This window comes from Culex quinquefasciatus, chromosome 3, assembly GCF_015732765.1.
Source record: "Culex quinquefasciatus strain JHB chromosome 3, VPISU_Cqui_1.0_pri_paternal, whole genome shotgun sequence".
Lineage (NCBI taxonomy): Eukaryota > Metazoa > Arthropoda > Insecta > Diptera > Culicidae > Culex > Culex quinquefasciatus.
The window spans coordinates 84,956,594-84,978,278 of record NC_051863.1 but is presented as its reverse complement, the minus strand read 5'-3'; the positions used below and the strand labels follow the sequence as shown (position 1 = coordinate 84,978,278).

Here is a 21,685-nt window from a genome sequence, read left to right as displayed (position 1 = left end):
AACCCAACGCAACAAAAGCACCTCGATGCGATGCTCCGTATTGAACTGATTCGCGTTCGAACAAAACCGTCAAAATTTTTTATATATATATATAGATAGATATAGATTTCCAGAGGTTTATAAACTTTTATACTAAGTTGTTAGTAAACTTTATATTCAATCCATTATTTTTAATCAGTCAAGGATGCCTATTTGAAGTCGAAAACTGGATTCATGGTGATTTGTCAACAAATAACTTTATTTATGTTAATTTTTCGAAACGTGTACAAACTTTTTTTGTACCTTTTTTTATTATTGAAATAGTATTTGTTGTATAAATTTTTATAGAAAACATAATTTCATGAGCTTTTTGTAGCAAAATATTCGGCATGAGTTTCTGAACAAAACGTAGTACTAGGTTTATGTCAACATTAAATTGTTCACATGTTTCATCACAAAATGTGCATAGTGCCCAAGGGGTGGACACGATTTCGAACCAAACTGCATCAATAACTCACGAAGAAAATGCATATGGGACATTTATGCGATCAGGGTTAGTTCAGCTGGATAGGTGGAGGAATTTGCGACTTCAGGGACTGGTACGGGAGCCCTGAAGATTTCCCTAACCTCGCTGTTATCCAGTACGACTCCGATCCCGATCCCGGAAGAGGTCTTCATCTTCGGCAACAGGCACGTTCGAAATCTCCAACGTCTTGCGCAGCATTTCCTGCCTCAGTTGGTCAATTTCGATTTCGTTTAACTCCAGCTGTCTTCGCAACTCGTAGTTGTCGGAACGAAGCTGCTGTTGCTCATCCATCAACGTTTCCGTTGTTGTCCGCAATTCTTCTAGCGTGTTTTGAACTTAAAACTGGCACTGGTGATTAAAAACTCCGAAGATTTTTTAATTTTTTAAATTATATTTATTGAAATTGGTTTATTGGTATATTGGTTTATTTATATAAAGCTTTTTTGAATAAAAAATTGCCAATCAATTATTTGTATGTCATTATTTGTATAATTATAAATTTCAGTAATTGCACTCGTCGTCACTATGCTAGAGTATTTTCATTTGCTCAAAAATGAGAGTCATGTTTGTGACATTGAGTTAGAGGGTATCATTCTATTTATTAACTATGCTATTAAAACTCCTCATGATACCCTCTGTTGGGTGTTTGATAAATCGTTCCTTCTTCAATGGTTGCTGGGTCGATCTGAAATTGATTCGCCATTTTATAATTTGCATCGCACAGATCATGTTCAATTAGATACAATACCTCACTTTCTCTTTGGTTATCATCATCACTAGAGTTTACAGAATAAAGTTCTTCTTCGCCAATAGGTTTTCGATTCAAATATTCTTCTTCATTCGACTCGATATCGCTGCTGGTGGATTCAAATTCTCGCTTGATGAATGCAATCAATTTTTCCTCATATAGTTGTCTTTCACGATACTCCGCTGCTTCCTATGAATGTAAGATAATTTTTAAAACTGGATTTATCTTTATACCTTGCAGATTCATTTTTTAAGATGAGTTTTTAAACTATGAATTTAGTTGGAAATAGGTTTTCGTAATATATTTAAGTTAAACCTGTGTTTAATTCGAAAATATTTTTTATAAATAAAAAACACTGACCCTTCTATCTTTGAACGCATCTTTTCCAAGCAATCCTTTGTGTTCTTTGCTAATAAGTTTAAGATTATTGTGCATGTCTTCGTTATGTTTGTCAAACAAAAGATAACTGAGACCCGTGCGGTAGGATTCTTCGTATTTTTTCACTGAAAGAAAAATCACACGGTATTTAAAATTGTATGTTTCATACCACTTCCGCAGCTAGACGTACCTTCGTAGTATGCCATTTGCAAATATTTATAATGAGCAGCAAACATGTTCTCATAAAACTTGCCTCGTACCTGGTTTTATAATTAAATAAGTTTGTGTAAGAATGTATATATAACAGAGTGTTTCAAACAAACAAAAAAGTTCTCAGATTACGGCAAACCAAGGTTCTCCTTGTAGAGGATACAAATAGGGACTCTCATGCCAAATATCAACCCATTTGGTTGAGAATTGGCCTGTCCCCAGCGGTTTAAAGTTTATATGGCAGAGCATACAATCAAGTTTTGGCTCAGAAACATTCAAAGTAATAAAATTATAATTGTTGATGTTCCTGTAAGAATTTCAACTATCTAATCTAATCTAATCTAAGCCTAGCGCAGCCAGTCATTCGAGGGCATCCTGGAAAATGCCTTAGGTTGATTAACGCCTAGCATCCTCTTGTCATTATTAACAATTGCAGTGCCCCAATGCAATAAACACCACAAACGTTAAAGCGGCCAGGCCAACTGCGTAAAGTTAACCGCAAAGATGATTCGTTGAATTGGATTGAGTTTGAACACGAATGTTCAAACAGCAATACAGTTCTGAATCTACAGTACAGACTGTCTAGGGGAAACAGACTGGCCGATGCAAAATAAATAGGCACTGGCAACGTATGTTTTGTGCTTGCAACACTGCCAGTTTTGCTGGGCGTAAAGGGCGTTTGGTGTCCAGCGAGTTTGGATCTGTCAAACATTGGCCAAACTGTTTCCTAGACAAACTTGAATCTACAGGGGAGGAAGAAACGTTGGGATCCCCCGCTCACGTTCCTGTTTTTATAGGCAATAAATCGTTGGAAGCAACCATGCTAAGAAGTGTTGGTGCTCCGGGACCCTCGAGGATGGGACATTGTATTTCCACAAATGCCCTGGACACTACTTTTAAGTTAATTTTATTAGTTTTCATTTGAATTACCATTTGAAGAATTGTTAGCAAAACATACATTAACATAAAACAGCCATTCCACGTCAAACAGGAAGTCTCCAAATCAAAAGTGCTCCGATTTGGCTCAAATTTGGAGTGGGGGTTCTTTAGCCCAAATAATTAGACCCATATTTTTTTGTTCGGCGATTAGGGTGGTCCTATCCGAAATAGGGTGGTCCATAAAATTGCGTTTTTCGTCGATTTTCGCAAAACCAAAAAAATCAAATTATTCGCTCTACAGCGTTCTCGATTGCGAGATTCCTACTCGAAACTAGGTGTTCGAAGGCTTGATTGTTGAGGCAATTGCAAACCTCTTTTTACACCTAAGCTTCCATCCACCCCGGGATTCGAACTGACGACCTTAGGATAGTTAGTCCAACTGCCTACCAGCGACTCCACCGAGGCAGGACCTAAGGAGACGACTCCTACACCTGGACAGAGCTAACGAGGTTAGACCGAAGGTTAGACCGAAGCCAACAATTACTTCCCCATCCCACGGATGGCGTGATCAGAAAAATCTCGTCTCGAAAAATGCCACTGGGACCGTCTGCGATCGAACCCAGGCCTACTGAGTGAAAGGCAACCAAGCTTGCCCCTACACCACGGGTCCCGGAAAGCAAGAGGTCAGCAGTTGACCACGGATCATACCCACATAGATGCCGTGTGTATGATAGATTGTTTTATTTTTTGAGTTCTTCAGTTAAGATCTGTGGGTCTACCGTTGTAACATGCAAGAGTTCAGCGGGTTTTGACCACAGATCATACCCACAGAGCTACCGTGAGTAGGGTAGACTACTCGTGGTCAAAAACCGCTGACCTCTTGCTTGTTTCGATGGTAGACCCACAGATCTTAACTACATGGAGTCCTTGGGTGACCCAAGACATCCCAATATAATAGAAAAGTCTACCATACTCACTGGAGCTATGCAGGTATGATCCGTGGTCAAAAACCGTTGACTTCTGACGGTGGTAGACCCGTAGATCTTAACTCCAGGGAGTCCTTGGATGACCCAGAACAAGTATCGTTATCGTGCCGACGATAAAGATAACCATTATCGTATCGAACCTTGGGGACCATCCATAAACCACGTGGGTACTTTAGTGGAGAAGAGGACGGTTTGTGAATTGTCAACGCTCCATATAAAAAAGGTTTTTTTGTATGGAAATTGTCCACAACGGGTAGGGAGGCTTAGATTTCCAAAAAAGTGTCCACGTGGTTTATGGATGGTCCCTTGATAACTTTATCGTTAACAAATTTGAGAAATTTTGTGGGAGACAATTAAGTTTTTCCATCAGTGCCTACGCCTACATTCTCCGTTGGCAACCTGTTCGCTGAACGCTCTCTTTACTCCGATCAGAGCTGAGCGGCAAGCGAACAGAGGAATGATGATCGAGATTTTGGTTTGCAAACGGTTCAAACTCGCCGCTCTGAGCGATTCGATAAATCGATGAGTGGTTGCGTACGTATGAACTGTGACACCACTGGTGTTCGTGCACCGTCTGACATGGGGCGTCGTGGTTTTCACCTAGCCGTCATAGCATACTAAGGACAATGCGATGATTTTGAAGGATGAATGTGTTCATTGGACCATCCCCTGCACACCTGTCTTTATTCCGAGTGAATCCATGTTGTCCCCAGACCTGTAGGAACGAAGCACAAACTCCCATAGAAATTTCCATGTAAAGTTTAAACCGCTGGGGACAGGCCAATTCTAAACCAAATGGGCTGATATTTGGCATGAGAGTCCTTATGGGTTTCCTCTACAAGGGGAACCTCGGTTTGCCGTAATCTGAGAACTTTTTTGTTTGGTTGAAACACTTTAATAAATATATAGTATTATAATTACCTGTCCCATTTCCATGGAACAATTTTTTTTGCAGTATAAAGCATTGGTGAAATGATCTAAAAAATGTTATGAGTATCAACTAGAAAAAAATATATCTTTGAACAACAGAGTAGCTCAATTTTCTTTCCATTTCACGACTTAACATTCCAACTCCCAACCCCCCAAAAAAGTTGGAACAGTAACTTGAACTCGCTGGTATAACTCACATAACTCAATCAATCGGAACAATGGAGTGACTTGTAAGGATTTCAAGATGATCCTAGAAGTTTGTAGAACTCGATTTGATCAAATCTTTATTTTTTACGAACTAACACAGCGTTCCAACTTTTTTTTACCACGCGTAAAATAAAACGGGCAAAATTCCGCGGAGGCTAGCGTGACAGTTAAGTTCTAGGATCGTCTAGACTTAAAAATCATTGGAAAAAAGAATCGTCTCGATTGATTGAGTTATGCCCGAGATCCATCGAGATGAAGTTACCGTTCCAACTTTTTTGAAATGCTGACGTTCGTGTAACATGCGTTGGGTGTTCCAGTTTTAAAAGGTTGATTTTTCGAGAGGCCGTTGTTGCCCAAAATCAATTTTTAAGACTACTGCCAAAATGACAGGATTTGTTCTAGGAAAGAGATTTTTTCAGCAAAGTTTACTAAAAATGGCTTCTACACAACCCGTTCAACTGAATAAGTTTTATTGAGAATGGCCTGAGTAATTGCAAAACGATTAAAAATCCTTGTCACCCTCACTGACGGTACCGCTATTTTTTTTAGTATATTCATGTTTATGAAATAGCATTAAAATTGCATCAATTAAACAAAATCCTCTTACTTACTTACTTATGCGTCCTGCTCCCCAGTAGAGCATACGGCCGCGTTGAAGGATTTCCAATGTTGACGATTCTCTGCTTTCGCCTTCACTTGGCGCCAGCTTAACGTCCCGTCAACAGCACTGATTTCTTGGTGGAGGCTTCTCCGCCATGAGCTTCTTGGTCTGCCCCGACCGCGTTGTCCTTGAGGGTTCCAGTCCAGCGCTTCTCGGCAGATCTCGTGCGCATCCTTACGTAGCGTGTGGCCGATCCATATCCACTTGCGCTCTCGGATCTCGACGTGAATGGGCCTCTGCTGACACCGCCGATGCAACTCCGCATTCGATACCCAGTTGCGGGGCCACCAGGCGCGAAGGATGTTGCGTAGACAGCGGTCCACAAAGACCTACTTTATGTTTATTTTGAGGTGAGGCTCGGACGGCTTGCACAATCCAGTGATATATACATATATTAGGGTGGGTACGGATTTTGAAAAGTTCTCAGATCAAGTTCTGGTGTGGTTCCCCTTGTAGGGCATACCCATAGGGACTCTCACGCCAAATTTTAGCTCATTTGGTTAAAAACTGGCTTGTCTCAAGCGGGTTCAAGTTTACATGGAAATTACTATGGGAAATTTTGAATTTTCGTTCATTCGCTCCTACAGGCCTGGGAAAACATGTAGAAACAACTTTCCTAAGAGACCAGGTCGATTCGTTCATCCCCATCGAGCTCAATGGCAATACATCCGGGGTTTCGGAACCAACGGTTTTCCCAGAAAAGCATCAAATTTTCTTAGCATGCTATGGATGCTTGATGAACACCGCGACGCCACATGTCAAACAGCTACCACGTGATTGTAAAATTTGCACCATAACAGTTTTTTCTTATTTGGAGGTTCAGAATACAGCTGAATAGTATCAGGATCACCATAAATGATAATTCTATAGTTCAAAAAGTAATAAAAAGTAATTTTTATAGGCGATGCTAGTCCACGTGGTAGCTGTTTGGCATGTGGCGTCGCGGTGTTCATCAAGCATTCATAGCATGCTAAGGAAAATTTGATGCTTTTCTGGGGAAAACCGTTGGTTCCGGAAACTCCGGATGTATTGCCGTTGAGCTCGATGGGGGATGAACGAATCGACCTGGTCTAAGGAAAATTTGATGCTTTTCTGGGGGAAACCGTTGGTTCCGAAAACCCCGGATGTATTGCCGTTGAGCTCGATGGGGGATGAACGAATCGACCTGGTCTCTTAGGGAAAGTTGTTCTCCAGACGATTCCGCTCATTTTTGGCCATCCTAGAAGTTTCTACATGTTTGCCCCAGGCCTGTAGGAGCGAATGAACGAAAATTCAAAATTTCCCATAGTAATTTCCATGTAAACTTGAACCCGCTTGAGACAAGCCAGTATTCAACCAAATGAGCTGAAATTTGGCGTGAGAGTCCCTATGGGTATGCCCTACAAGGGGAACCACACCAGAACTTGATCTGAGAACTTTTCAAAATCCTCCTCCTTTCTTTTCTCTGTTAAGAATGTGCACATTTCCTCTCTGCGAGAACAGCACAATGTCATCCGCAAAGTAGGTCGTTGAGATGCTCCATCCTAATCGGCTGCCAAAGCAGCCCACGGTTTTGAATACGGTCCAACTAGTGCGTACATCCGGGAATTCCGGGACAAAATCCGGGATTTTTCGAAAACCGGGAATTCCCGAATCCCGGGATTTTCTATAATTTATCCCGGAATTCCCGAAATTGAAAAAAACATATTTTGGTCTGGAAATTCAGATTTGGTTGTGAAAATAGTTGCCGGGTCCGGTGGTGTAGTGGCTAGCGTGGTAGTCTCTCCCTCCAGTATGGCCTGGGTTCAATCCCAGACGAACCCGGTTGCATTTTTCGAGGCCAAATTTGCCTGACCACGCCTTATATCGGATGGGGAAGTAAAACGTCGGTCCATTTGCGTAAAAGAGGTTTTGAGTGACTCACCACACATAACCTTCGGACGCCTAGATATGAGTAGAAACTTGCAACAGAGACCACAAAAGACCCGGGGGTCGTTAAAGTGGATTGCTTTGCTTTTGTGAAAATAGTAGCACAATAAAATGAATTAAAATTTGTATTCAGCAAATCTCAGCATTAAATTGGCTTTTTAGGAAAAAAATATTATAATTTTAATTTTGTCGTTTTTTGTTTTTTAGACATATAACATATTTTTTAAGCTGTTTCAGTCATGTCATATAAAAATATATATAAAAGACAAAAAATATAAAAGAATTCCAAAGTTTTTTTTGAATAGGTTCTATCAACATATGGAAGGCAAAAGCTTATTGGACCTTTTCCAAAAAAAAACTCAAGAATTATGTAATTTGATTCGCAAATAAAAAAAAATAATTAATCATACTGGAATTAAAAATAGTAGTTGATATAAGATCCTAAACACCAAAAAAAGCAAAGTAATCCACTTTAACGACCCCCGGGTCTTATGTGGTCTCTGTTGCAAGTTTCTGCTCATTTCTAGGCGTCCGAAGATTATGTGGTGAGTCACCCAAAATCTCTTTACGCAAATGGACCGACGTTTTACTTCCCCATCCGATAGAAGGCGTGGTCAGGCAAATCTCGTCTCGAAAAATGCCAACGGGTCCGTCTGGGATTGATCCCAGGCAATACTGGGGTTTAGAGGCTACCACGCTAACCACTAAACCACCGGACCCGCTGAACACCACAAACACCTAAACACCACAAAGACAAAAAAAATCTTTTAGGCCATTTTAAAACTGTCGTCTTTGTTTAGATTGAAGTGATGATTATCACCATTTGATATTATTGTGCTAATTCTATGATTTTAAGCTTGAAAACATAACAAATATAATGAAACATAGATTTTATTACTGATTCAAAAATTTCCCGAGATCCCGGGAATTCCCGAGATTCCAAAAATATTTTTCCCGTTTCCCGGGAAATTCAAAACCCGGGAAAATTGGACACCCTAGGTCCAACGCTCCAGCTAACACTTCATCGATGACGATGAGGAACAGTAACGGCGACAGGATGCATCCTCGCCTCACCCCAGCTACCACCCGGATTGGGTCCGACAAGACTCCGTTATGCACAACACGGCAAACGAAAGCCTCGTACTGCGCCTTGATGAGGTTAATGATCCTCTCTGGGACACCCTTGCGCCCAAGGGCTTTCCACAGGTTTTCATGGTCGAGTCGGTCAAACGCTTTTTTCATAATCAACGAAGACCAGATGGAGAGTAGCCTGGAATTCGTTAACCTGTTCGGGGATGACACGGAGTGTCACTATATGATCCACGCATGATCGGCCACTGCGGAACCCTGCTTGCTGCCGTCGAAGGGACTCGTCGATCTTCGATTTGATCCTGCACAAGATCACTTTGCATAGGACTTTCAGAGCTATGCACAGCAGCGTGATGCCATGTCACCCTTTTCGGGAACCTTCACCAAAATGCCCTGCATCCAGTCGACCAGAAAAGTCGTGGTGTCCCAGATTTTGCTGAAAATCCGATGCAGCATCCGGGCTGACAAATGAGCGTCAACTTTGAGCATTTTTGCGGAGATCCTATCTATCCCTGGCGCTTTTCCAGACTTCATACATTTCACGGCTTCCTCAATCTCCCTCAGCGTAGGTGGACTGGAGTTCACCCGGTCGTTCCGCCTAACATTTTGCGGATGGTACTGAGGGCTTGGACGTGGATGCGAGATTTGTAGCAGCTGCTCAAAATGCTCGAACCATCGTTTAAGCTGATCAGCTGGATCGGTAATTAGCTGACCGATCCTGTCTTTCACCGGAATGCGCGTATTCGTCCTGGCACCACACAAAACGAAATCCTCGTTTGTGCGATATCTTATGAAATGTCTGCTTTAAAATTATGACGGGTCACAAGATAGCACCCGAGCGATTAGGAATTAACAAAAAACTTTTATAATATATGCATTAGCATTACATACACGGTGTGTTTTCTGGGCAACCTTGAGGAGAAAAATAGTCATCGCTACTTTCAAATGTGTCTTTTACGAAATTTTCTCAGCTTTCCAATGCTTCTAAGAGCGAAATGTATCATCGAGAAATTTCTGAGATCTTTATTTTAAGTTTTTTGTTTTAAAATCCTTCATCATTTATTGGAAACTTTTTAATAACAGTTAAGGAAACTTGTCAATAGACGTGTTTTATGTGTCATTTACTCATAAAAATGTGCAAAATAATACAAGAAACAACTTTGTAAAAGGTTGCAAATTGCTAAATATTTTAAAATTAAGTTCTAATTGAGTCTCTGAATGTGCGGAATTTATTCAGAAATTGTCATGTTAGAGTAATGAGAAACGCAGTGGATTATAAACACGTCCAATCGGTAGAAGTTTATTTGAACTAATAAATGTAACCAAGCTGCCGGCACACAGTGCCTACTTGATTGCGCGCAGTTTTCAACTCAACACTCCTCCTAGACTGCTGCAGTCAAGCCGATCATCCCAGCCAGCTTCTCCGTCCTAATCCTGGCTAGTGGCTTCGTGAGAAGGTCCGCCACCATGTCCTCCGTTGGACAGTAAACGCATCTTATCTCCCCCTTCTCGATCTGGTCCTTCGTGAAGTGGAATCGCGTGGCAATGTGCTTCGTCCTGTTGCTGAACTTCTCGGCAGACAGCATCTTCAAGCAGCTTTGGTTGTCTTCTTGGTTAACGATCTGCTGCTCGTCATTCAGTTCTCGCAGAGGCACCTTCAGCCACAGATACTCGGCCTCGGCGGTTGATAGCGACACACAGCTCTGCTTTCTACATGCCCAGCTTGATAGAATTTAACTATTCTGGGCTTAAATATAAGACGCGCACATGGAGTCCCTTAGGGGGATTGCTCCATAGGGCGGCACACGTATCTACCCAGAGATTTCTCACACAAAGACAAACATTTCATACTCACGTGAACCACACTAATTTTCAACCAAAGACTAATATTTAGGATTTTAAATAAATAGGACAAACACAGCTTGATTGAGACCACATTTTAACTTTTTATTTAGATTTTAAGACTTTCAATAATTTTAAGAACTTTTAGGGGTGATAAATTAAGGGAAAGACGGGGGGAATTTGTTTTAATGTTTATTTGTGTACGTTACTTGCATGCATGCGTTTTATCGTTGGGATCCTGATGCTCGGTGGCCGGCTTGTTGCGTCGCTGTCGTGGCTGCTGCTGCTGGTCGGGTTTCAGAACAGGAGGGAACGAGCGGTGGGTCCGGTTGGACCGCCGAGAGGGCGTCTTCTTCTTGGCTTCGCCCCAGAGGGCCACAGGTTGGTGTCGGCGCGGTCTCAGAAGGAGACCGCCAAAACACGTGATCGCGGACCCTATTTGTAGCGGAGGGTCAAGTTCACGGGTCCGGAGGGTGGTGCACGCGCGAAAGGGGGGGAAGTGGTCGATCCGAGCGAGGTACCACTGGGGAGTCTTTGACTCGGGGGCTGGCCAACAGGTTTGACGGTGTGCCACTTGGCACTCAGTACTGCGGTGCTTCGTGCGGCCAGTCCCGACCACTTCACTACACTTCACTGCAGGTTCTTGTTCTTTCACCACGCTCGCTCGGATCCGTACGATGGTGACCGGAGGGACCTAACTCGGTTAGGAATTTTTAACGTGTTGTGGTGTACGTCTAACCGTCCGTGGTGCTGTCACACTCCGATCCGTACTCTTTAGGCTTATTGGTTTTAATGTGTTTGTGGCACTTCACTGTTTCGTAACCAATGTTTTATTCGTGTAATTTTAATTAGGATTTTTCAATTACACACGCGAACTTTTCTTCCCGTGTCGTTTGGTGACGGACGAACTTCGGGGCGATCACTGTTCTTCACCACTCCGGACCAAAATGCGCCCGTATTTATGCGCCGCCTAGATGTTCCCTCCAGAACTGTTTCCTGTTTTGCCACAGGGATCGGTGACAGCTCGATGACACTGACGTACGGTGATGATGATGATGATGTTCGCAGGGATGGGGTTAACAATATTCATATGGGTTGGTGTCCCAGATACAAAAGGCCTTTCTCCCTAATGTCGACTATTTTTAATTGCGTGCTAATTTTTAATAATAAATAAGTAATAAATAACTAAACGAAACTATTGGCACAACGCCCCCCGGGGCATGGCCTTCCTCTATAAATAAATAATAACAAATAAATAAATAAATAACAAAACTCCTAAATCTGAAAGACACCAACCTGGACGCTCAATAAACATGAAATATTATATGTTCAGAGTGTAAACACAGAACAACAAATACTGCACATTTAAACATTTACAGACAATATTTTACAATCTTCCTTTTATTAAGCTGGTTTGGAGTGGTTCGAGTATGATTTTATTGAAACCGATTTTCAAAAGGTTACAAGCTCACCGTTCCGCCGTTGACCTTGAACTCGAACCCGCTGTTGGATTTTCTGTCCTCACGGTTTTCCGCCCAGTCGGCGTCGCTGAATCCAACGATCCCGTTGTCGGTTCCGTTCTGGCTCAGTCGCATTCGGTAATCTTTGGTTTCTTTCAGATACCTCACGACCCGCTTCAGCTCGTTCCAGTTGGCCTGCTGGTCTTGCGGCTGTAGATGGACCCCGCCGCCGATATGTCCGGCCTCGTGTTGACGGCAATGTATAACAGCTTCCCAACCAACTTCTGGTACTCCTTGTTGTCCGGAAGAAGTTCCTCCTCCGACTCGCGCTTGATGTACCCCGGATCCAGGGGAACAGTGGACACCTTCGCGTCCGCAAGTCCGCTCGACTCGACGACTTCCCCGATGTACTTCCGTTGGCTCTGGAAGTAATCACCTTGTGCGTTCTTTTCGATCTCCATGCCGAGGTAGAACCCGATGTCTCGCAGAACGCTCATCTCGAAGTTTTGCTGCAGCGCTCCGGCCAAGGCCTCGATCATCTTCGGATCTTCGCTCGCAACAATCAAGTCGTCCACGTACACAAGAACATAGCACCAATGTCCAGCTCGTCGCTTGCGGTGCAGGCATAGGAAGGCGGTCTTGATGTCGTACTGCTTCACGGTCATGCGTTTCTTCGCAGCAACAGCCATCAGCGCGCGAAAGGTCGTTTGTCGCACCACCGGCGCGAACACCTCGTCGTAGTCGGTCCCGTATTGTTGGCTAAATCCTTGTGCAACCAACCGTGCCTTGAACCGCAACACGCGACCATCCGCGTCCCGCTTGATTTTGTAGACCCATTTAGAGCCAACGGCCTGTCGACTCGGGGGCAGTTCGACGATAGTCCACGTCTCGTTGGCCTTGATCGACTAAAGCTCGTCGACCATCGCTTGCTTCCAGCGCTCCGCGTCCAGCGACGCCATCGCCTCCGCGTAGGTCCGCGGCTCCGCAAGTGGATCGTCTCGATGACCAGCTGCTAGCCCTCCAAACTCAACATCGGTAGACATTTGCCAGAAACGATTGTACTTGCCTGGATGGATGAGCTCCCGACCGCTGCGCCCCAACACCCCTGACCCGGGTGGCTTGCAAATGTCTTTCGGAGGGAGCACGTTGGTCATGGTGAAACTACTGCCAGCTACTTGGTCATCGACCACAGCATCGGTCCTAGACCCAGGGACCACAGCTTCCACCACAGGCTCTTCGTGGCCGTCGTCTTCGAGGACATCATCAACATCGAGAGGCTGCTCCTCCTCAACGGCAACCGGTTCCGGCGGAACCAGTCCAAGCTGCTGCGCGGCATCAACCTTCTTCGTGACAGCCGCTTTCTCGCCTAAGCCTTCGTTGATGTAGTCACTTCGCGACTCTTCAGGAATGTCTTGCTCGCGAGGTCGTACAGGCGGTACCCTTTTGTGTCCTCTTCAAATCCAATTAGCACACACTCACGCGACTTCGAATCCCACTTCTTGCGCTTGACTTTCGGCACTTGCACCATCGCCTTCGTTCCGAACACGCGAACGTGAGAGAGATCCGGTTTCTTTCCGCTCCACATCTCCTCCGGTGTGAGACTGTGACCGCTGGTTGGCGATCGGTTCATGAGGTAAATTGCAGCATTCACCGCCTCCGCCCAGAACGGTTTCGGTAGCTTGGTTCTGCTCTGGAGTGTAGTCGTTGGTGGTCTGGTGTCGGATACCCATCTGCTTCAAGTACTCCCGGAATCCCTTATTGACGTACTCTTTGCCGTTGTCCGTACGCAACGTCTTCAACTTCCGGCCTGTCTGGCGCTCCGCCAGGACATGGAATTCTTTAAAGCAAGCTAGTACTTCGTCCTCCGACTTGGTCTTGAGAAAGTACACAAGCACTCGTCGGGACTTGTCGTCGATAAACGAAACGTAGTACCGACAACCGCCGAGGGACGGCAGCTCCATCGGACCAGCAATATCGGAATGAATTACCTCAAGGGAATGATGAAACGAGAGGAATCACAAATCCGCATAAATAATTTCAAGATTGTTCAGGTGTAAACCGAAAACGCTATCAAAAATTAAAGCGGAAGAATAAGGCTTTTATCTGCTTATTTAATTGTCGGTGTGCAGGACGCCGCACTGTTCAATCATTTTCTGGCGTAAAATAAATTTTGCAGTCCAAAACCAGTCATTGAATTGGAAAAATAAAATTTATTTTTCAGATTTTCTTTTCTTGATTTGTGTGCACCTACGTCGAATACCAAGATTGTTTATTTTTTGCTCTTTGGTCTGACAGTCTTGGTCTGACAGATTTGGTCTGACAGCTTTATCATGGATTTTGGTCTGGTCTAGGCGAGGGATAGGACACAGCACCTTCCTGAATTACCTCAAGCAACTCCTCGGCGCGGGAACCACTCTTGCTTAATGGCAGTCGGGCTTGTTTCCCCATCGGGCAAATCTGGCAATCATCCATGCCGTCTCCGTTGATCTGCACATCGCTGGCTACACCGTTGGCCAGTTTCTGGATGCTGCTCACGTTCTGGTGACCAGGGTAGGTAAACCATCACCATCGCACTATGATTGATGTATATTTCGGTGCGTTCCTCGTCTCTTAAAATTTCTCTTCTCTTTCGCAGCCGAGTGAAGGTCGGCTTGCTATCGCGAATATCGAAAGCCCATCACATCGACGAGAAATACCCTCTGGCTGGCTCCGATGGAACTATCGTTCCAACCGGAGAGGCACGCACACGAAATTGCTGTATACATACACTGGAGCTCACACACACAAATGAACTCATTTCTACAGGGCTTACGGGCGAGAGAATTTCACGATTGCTCTTTCTCTTGCTTTTTGAGCGAGGGGACTGGCTGTGTGAGAATTTTTTTTCCGTCTTATGCATCGGTTTGTTCGTTGCTCGCTATTTCATCGGCGTCGTTTTCGCTTCGCTCTCTTGATGCAGTTTTGAGAGAACGCCAAAAATTTGATGATTTGAGCGAGGGACGATATCTAAAAGCCCTCGCCATCGGCGAGGAAACGAGTAAATACCATCCCTGCTGGTGACCCAGGCGCTTGTGCCAAGTCTCGAGGGTCTAGCACGCCAGCGCCTTGTCCTTACGCTGGTCCACCAGACCATTCCATGGCATTCCAGTTCGGAAGGCACGTCGATGGTATAAAATACCGTAATCTGGGGCGAATCGGGACTACAGCCTGAATAGGGACAGCCGTTTTTAGAGCACTTAAAGCTTTTAAATTTGGAAATGGATGTACACATTTTGTTGGTCTGAGTCTGTTCTATCCGAAACCAACCAGAAAAATCAAAATATTGTGCTCCAACATGGTTAAAACTGCTGTCCCAATTCGCCCCATGTGTCCCGCTTGACCCCAGTTTACGGTACTGATTCTGTGATTGTCGATCTTCGCTGTGTCGGAGTTCGGAAAAAACGGACAAGAAAAGTTGCGCATTTGTTTTGTGTGTTAAAATTACAGAATAAAAACATTTCTAAAAAACTAAAAATTCGTTGTACAGCAATGTAAAATAATACTGTGTAAAAAGTTTACTGCAAATTTGTAATTTATTTTAAACTGGCCCAATGTTCAACGATTGCAAAATTGATACGATTGCAAAATTTAAAATTGATACGATTGCAAAATTGATACGATTGCGCGTGTGTTTGTGAGAGTGGCCTTCAGAAGGCCAGGTGATGGCTAGCAATCGTTTAACTCCAGGAGGCCGGAACGTCAATCGGTACAGGAATGCCGTCGCTGGCGGAACGCCGCAACCAGGATAAGCTGGCCGTTACGATCGAGCCGATGCGCGGAAAAAGTAGGTCCCACTTAAATCTACAGCAAAACTCACGTGCTGAAGCATCTTTCATTGTAGTGAGATCTCCGAGGAAGCCAAGGATCAGCCGACGGACCTCAAGGGAGGCAGGAACGGGCAGTCGGCTTGCGGCGGAACTCGATCTCGATGCCCACGCTGACGGCGGAAGATCTGGACGCGCTGCACCAGTCCAGGATCGATGAGGAGAGCAGCATAATGGTAAGTGGAGGCATCCGCCGACCAGGAGAAGCGCGAACTCCGGGATGCGTTCCGCGTGTTTGACAGCACAACCGGGGCTACATCACGGATCACGGCGTCGGATCTGCGGGCGGTTCTACAGTATCTGGGCGAAGATTTGGACGAGGAAGAAAGTTAGTTCGGTGATCTTACACTCTATCAATGACTAATTTTTGCCGTCTTTTCCAGTCGAAGACATGAACAAGGAGGTGGACGTCGATCCAACCTCCTGCGTGAGACCGCTTTCCTCGAACGCGCCGACCAGGTTCTTCCAAGCTTCTTGCGCCGTCTTCGCTTCGCGTACATGGTAATAGTTTAACGGTTCCAGGAACTGGATGATCTTCCCTTGCGCAAGCTTGCTCTTGGCCGGGTCGACCGCTTCCACCGCACAGTGGGCGAAATGGAACCCAAAATCGGACTTAATTGAACGCGGCTGGTTCCCTACTATGAATAATAGTGTTTCTTATGTAAAAAAAATCCGGGGAATCGATTGGTGATGGTTTCATCCACCGCACGAAACGGCAAAGGGTCCATTTTGCCCCAATTCCCCATTTTTAACATTTTTCTTGAAAATCGGTCTGTATTTAGAGCGGAGGCTTTATGCGGCCTTCAAAATGCACTTAACTTATGTGAAAATGTCCCAGGAATCCAGTAAAATAACCACTTGCATGCAAAATCATCTAGGTCCATTTAACAATTCCGCTATAAAAGCTTTTTTGGCCGTTTTCAAATGTTAGGTCAGATTTTAAAAATCTGAAAATATTTTTATCGTAAGATCAGACAATTTACATAAGAATGATGATTTGCACTTGAAAGTTTGACACATTTATGTTGATTAAAATAAAAATTATGTAAAAGGCAGTTTATTCTGCGTTTGAGAAAATTGGCCAAAACTGATTCTTCAATCTTTTATTTAGTTTAATTTCTATATCAACATAAATGTGTCAAACTTTCAAGTGCAAATCATCATTCTTATAAAATTGTCTGATCTTTGATATATTTTCAGATTTAAAATCGTTTGAAAACACTTATCATGGGGTTGGTCAAATGGACCTAGATATTTTTGCGGTGCAAAAGATGGTTATTTTACTACAGATAAGTGCATTTGGAAGGCGCATAAACTCCGCTCAGACCATTTTCAGAAAAAAATGTTAAAAATGGGGAATGAGCAAAATGGACCCTTTGCCGTTTCGTGCTGATGAAACCATCACCAATGATTCCCGTTTACATAAAGAAACACTATTATTCAGTAGAGAACCATGATCTTCAATTGTCGATTTTCTTTCCTTCGCCCACTGTGCACCGTTCCATCCGCCTTCACCTTCGGCTCGACGGCATCCCACAAGTCTTCAACTTCGAGGTGGGTTTGGACCGCAAACTTCCAGTCGGACCAGTTCTCCCGACCGACCAGCCGCTCGATCCCGTAATTCCGATCGGACATCTTCCGTTAGTCTTCGCGGACGTCCGGGCTCATAACCTCTTGTTAGAGTAATGAGAAACGCAGTGGATTATAAACACATCCAATCGGTAGAAGTTTATTTGAACTAATCAAAGTAACCAAGCTGCCGGCACACAGTGCCTACTTGATTGCGCGCAGTCTTCAACTCAACAAATTCAAATTAGAAAACCGTATTTAAATATATGTTTACAAGAATGAATAGATTATTACAAAAATTGTGTGTACAAATATCAGCCGTCTGTTCTGATTTAGCTTGGATTTAGCTGATACAATCGTTTTTTTGCAGGTTTAAGATTGTTTTTAAGGGTAATTAGATTTTTATGAACAATGAACTAGGTGGACCAAATCGGGCTTTTTGGGCTACCCCTGAATTCAAAGATTGACCCATCACTAGGCTAAATTCCAAATTTGAGCTCATTCTGACCACGGGAACCCCTCCTCCAATCGCTTAAAGTTTGTATGGGAATATCTTTGATTTCAGGGCTAGCCCCAAAAACCGGATTTGGACCACCCTATTGAACATATATCATATTTCCTTAACCATATATCATTCCTTAACCATATATACATATATCATATTTCCTTAACAAAACATTAACCAGTTGCATGGATACCAAAACATGTTATTTACTTGAAATTGAACTACAAATTACTGTGTAGAGTTTCAGGAAAAATACTTTTCATGAGTATGAAAGATTTTTAGTTTTTTTTTTTTGTATGAAATGATCAAGTAATCAGCAATGTTATAGAATTCTTATCTGTTTTAAAAACATTTTACAAGCATCTTGAGTTTTGTTCAAATAGCTTTGTAATGAAGGCTTCTGTTTGATTATTTGTTAAAATTAATATTTTATTTTTGTTTCAACCAAAAAAATGTTAATGAAGGTGTTTTCAACATTCCCAGTTGAAACACAAAATTTTAATGATACCTTCAACAGTAAAAAAATTAAAAAATATATATATTTACTTTATACCTACGAGCATGCAACAGTATCAGCCAAACCAGAGCAGACACGTGATATAAGTTCACAAAAAATATGTAATAATCTATTAATTGTAGTAAAATTTTCATTTAAATACGGTTCTATAATTATAATTACTGAATAAATTCCACAAGTTCAAAACTCAGCTAAAATATAATTTTAAAATGTTTAGCAATTTGCAACATTCTACAAATTTGTTTCTTGACTTATTTTGCCCATTTTGATGAGTAAAAGACACATAAAACACATCATTTGACTAGTTTTCTAAACTGTTTTAAAAAAGTTTTCAATAAATGATGAAGGGTTTTTAAACAAAAAACTTAAAATAAAGATATCTCAGAAATTTCTCGATGAAACATTTCGCTCTTAGAAGCATTGGAAAGCTGAGAAAATTTCCTATATTTTTCCTGATAAGGATGTTCTAGAGAACACGCCGTGACATATTTTTATAATCTACTCTATTTGATGAAATCTAGAGTTTTTTTTAAGGTCATATAGACTATTGTCTTTCATATGTTTATAGGAACTATTAAAAAAAAATCTAGAAATGTACTTTACATATCTTAATAAAAAAAACTATTAGATTTGTATTTAATTGCACCGAACGGAAAGAAATTCATAAAGCCTATAAATTTTCATACTACAAATGATGATATTTGAAAAATACCGAAGTCATCAAATTTCTTCATAGTACAAGATTATGTCATGTAATGGAAGGAACAGTGAGCCACATTGAATCACACTATTAAACAATGGCACCACTTACTTCCTATAGCAGAAATAAAGTCTGGTAAGAATCCGTGATCGAATTCTCCTTCACAATATGCTCGACACTAAATAAAAATAAATAAATTAAAATAATGTTAACATTTCGAATAGCAGCTTCAACCTGATTCTCGTCGAAAATGTACTGCATGACTGAACTCTCCATGAACGACACGGCATTTTCCCAATTCTTATCATTCAGGGCTAGAATTCCAGCGACAAAAAGTTCGACAAATTTCTGAAATTAGAACATTACTAGAGAAGATAAACATCATGTCTCGAGATAATAAAAAATACCTTCTCCTCCATGTCTACGATCTCGGTTTTATTGACACCAGGAGTTTCAATTGAGTTTTCGAAATTTTTCTGCATTACAGTGTCTCGGGATGTTTCACCATGTATGTAAGCGCTGCGGATGCTGCTTCTGTGATCTGATCAGTCTGTAATTGGAAAATGGATATCATTTTTTCAAATTTCCTTAAACCAGTTGCTCACCTTTGTATAGCATGAATGAAGATAAGCGTATGCTCTTCGATTTTGAACAAGTCCATGTAATATCCTCGAAATCTTCCTCAAACGGCAAGCTTTTGAAATTTCTTTTGCGACAGTTGGTTAAACATAATGTTCGCTTCAGAATCAGCTCATAAAACTGAAGGTTTTCGATATTAACAGGATGGATGAAATCACCTCGATTTTTCACGTCACGAGTAGCATAATCACACTCTATTCGGCAGTTTGCGGTAGTTTCGTAATAATTACGATACCTATCAACAGCCTGCTCCAGGTAATATACGCAATCTTCGAACCTGTGGAGGTTTTTCTTATTATAGGTACAAAATACAATACGATAAATTCACGTGCTTACTCATTTGTCAGGTAACTCTGGACACCTTTTTCGTAAGAATCTATGAACGAACTGGATGAGCTCGCTTGATCCTCATCGTGATCTTCCGCATTAGCGAACGCAGATTGTTGTATGAGTGATAACGATATTATAATATACAAAATAGACATATTTCACTGATGTTTGCAAGTCAGAACCTCGAACTACTCTCGAGAACAATTAGCTACACGAACGCAAAGATTATAACTCTGTGTTTACATGATCGGGTTTCCGCCCGCATATGCTTCGTAACAACAATAATTTTACTGAGAAATTTTTCACTTTATATTAAGATTTGGTGTAATAATGTGGCTTGCATACTAAATTGTATATGTCTGCAAATTAGTGTTTTAGTGCCGGACATTAACAGCTTTCAAAATTTACTTGATCGTAGCATAGGATCACTCGTTGAGATAACTTGTGTGAATGTATTTGTGTAAGAATCATGCAGTGAAGAATACAGGGATGTATTCATTTTTTTTGGAATCTGATACACTATCCAAAAAATATCTGAGATTAATTTGTTCCTCTTAGTTTATATAGGGTATTTGTCCCTATTTTGGGCCTACTAAGCCGAGCGAACTTTTTATTTGATGTATTCTCAAAGGCTGCTATAGGCAGCCTTGCTTGTATTATTTGAATAAGTTGGTTTTATAATGCTAATGCACTTACTTAATCACATTTTTGACGAAAATACATTATATTTCTGGAGTTTTTTTTGAAAGGACCAATAAACCAAATTTCCAGTTTTTGCTTTTTGGGTGTTTTTGAAACCGCCTTGAGTCAGGGGTATTAAAAAACACCCAAAATGCATAAACTGGAAATTTGGTTTATTGGACCTTTAAAAAAAAAACTCCAGATTTCTATACTGCCCATGTTCACATAAATGTCCCATATCGACGTCGTCGTGCTATCTTGTCGCACCCGCCATTTCGACGTTCCGAGAAAAACGCGTTTTAATGTTTGACCTTGAATATACAAAAACGAGAGCACGCAATGTAAACAATAACAAACACGTTTTGTTTGGCTGACCATTCTGTGCATTGTCCCAAAGTTTGGTTGAAGTTGGTTCTGAGTCCCGAGTTATAATTACAAATGTTTACGGTAGTCTAGCTTGTACGTGCGACAAACGCATCCTGACTTTCTGGCCAAATCCTGGCCTTTTGTCACACTTACATCAATTTTGATGGAGTGACAAGATGTACGACAAGATTGAAACTACTTTCATATATAAAGTGACAAAAATGCACGGAGGTTTTTCGGTTTTTGTTGAATATCTCAGGATTGAAATCGAATTTTGGGGATCTGTGAAGGTCAAAAGGTGAGGCATTGTGAGCTGCACAATATGGTGTTCTTAACTCAATTTGGCCCAAAATGCACGTACGACAAGTTAGCACGATGGCGACGATATGCAAAAACAGCAAGCTGAGAAAAACGCATTTGAAGTTTGTCCCATACATAAGGCTATGTGTTAAGTTTTCGCGAAAAAACTGGATTTCCTCCTGATTTCTGGAACAAAGTACTGGATGTTATAGGCTCTTTTGAAAGAGCACACGATTTTGAACCAAACTGCTTCAAAACTCGAAATCGATGAAAATGCATATGGGACATTTATGCGATCAGGGCAGTATATAAGCCCGAGAAACTAAAACATTTTGTTCCTATTTTGGGGATATTGCTTCTAGCATAGAGTTATCTACGTGCGCATGTATTGCGTGTACGTACACGAAAAAAA

At 42.1% G+C, this 21,685-nt stretch overlaps 1 protein-coding gene across 1 annotated transcript; it reads right to left on the bottom strand.

Annotated features, from left to right (window-relative positions):
* Positions 1-976: 976 nt before the first annotated feature.
* Positions 977-20,367, bottom strand: LOC6046617 (cartilage-associated protein). Its single transcript, XM_038262183.1, is given in 13 exon segments — positions 977-1,190; positions 1,254-1,442; positions 1,614-1,756; positions 1,822-1,891; positions 4,628-4,683; positions 19,069-19,135; positions 19,192-19,305; positions 19,365-19,450; positions 19,453-19,507; positions 19,563-19,603; positions 19,606-19,629; positions 19,632-19,873; positions 19,933-20,367. Coding segments are annotated over 13 exon segments (1,308 nt in total). The 5' UTR covers positions 20,082-20,367; the 3' UTR covers positions 977-1,118.
* Between the last annotated feature and the right edge of the window lie 1,318 nt (positions 20,368-21,685).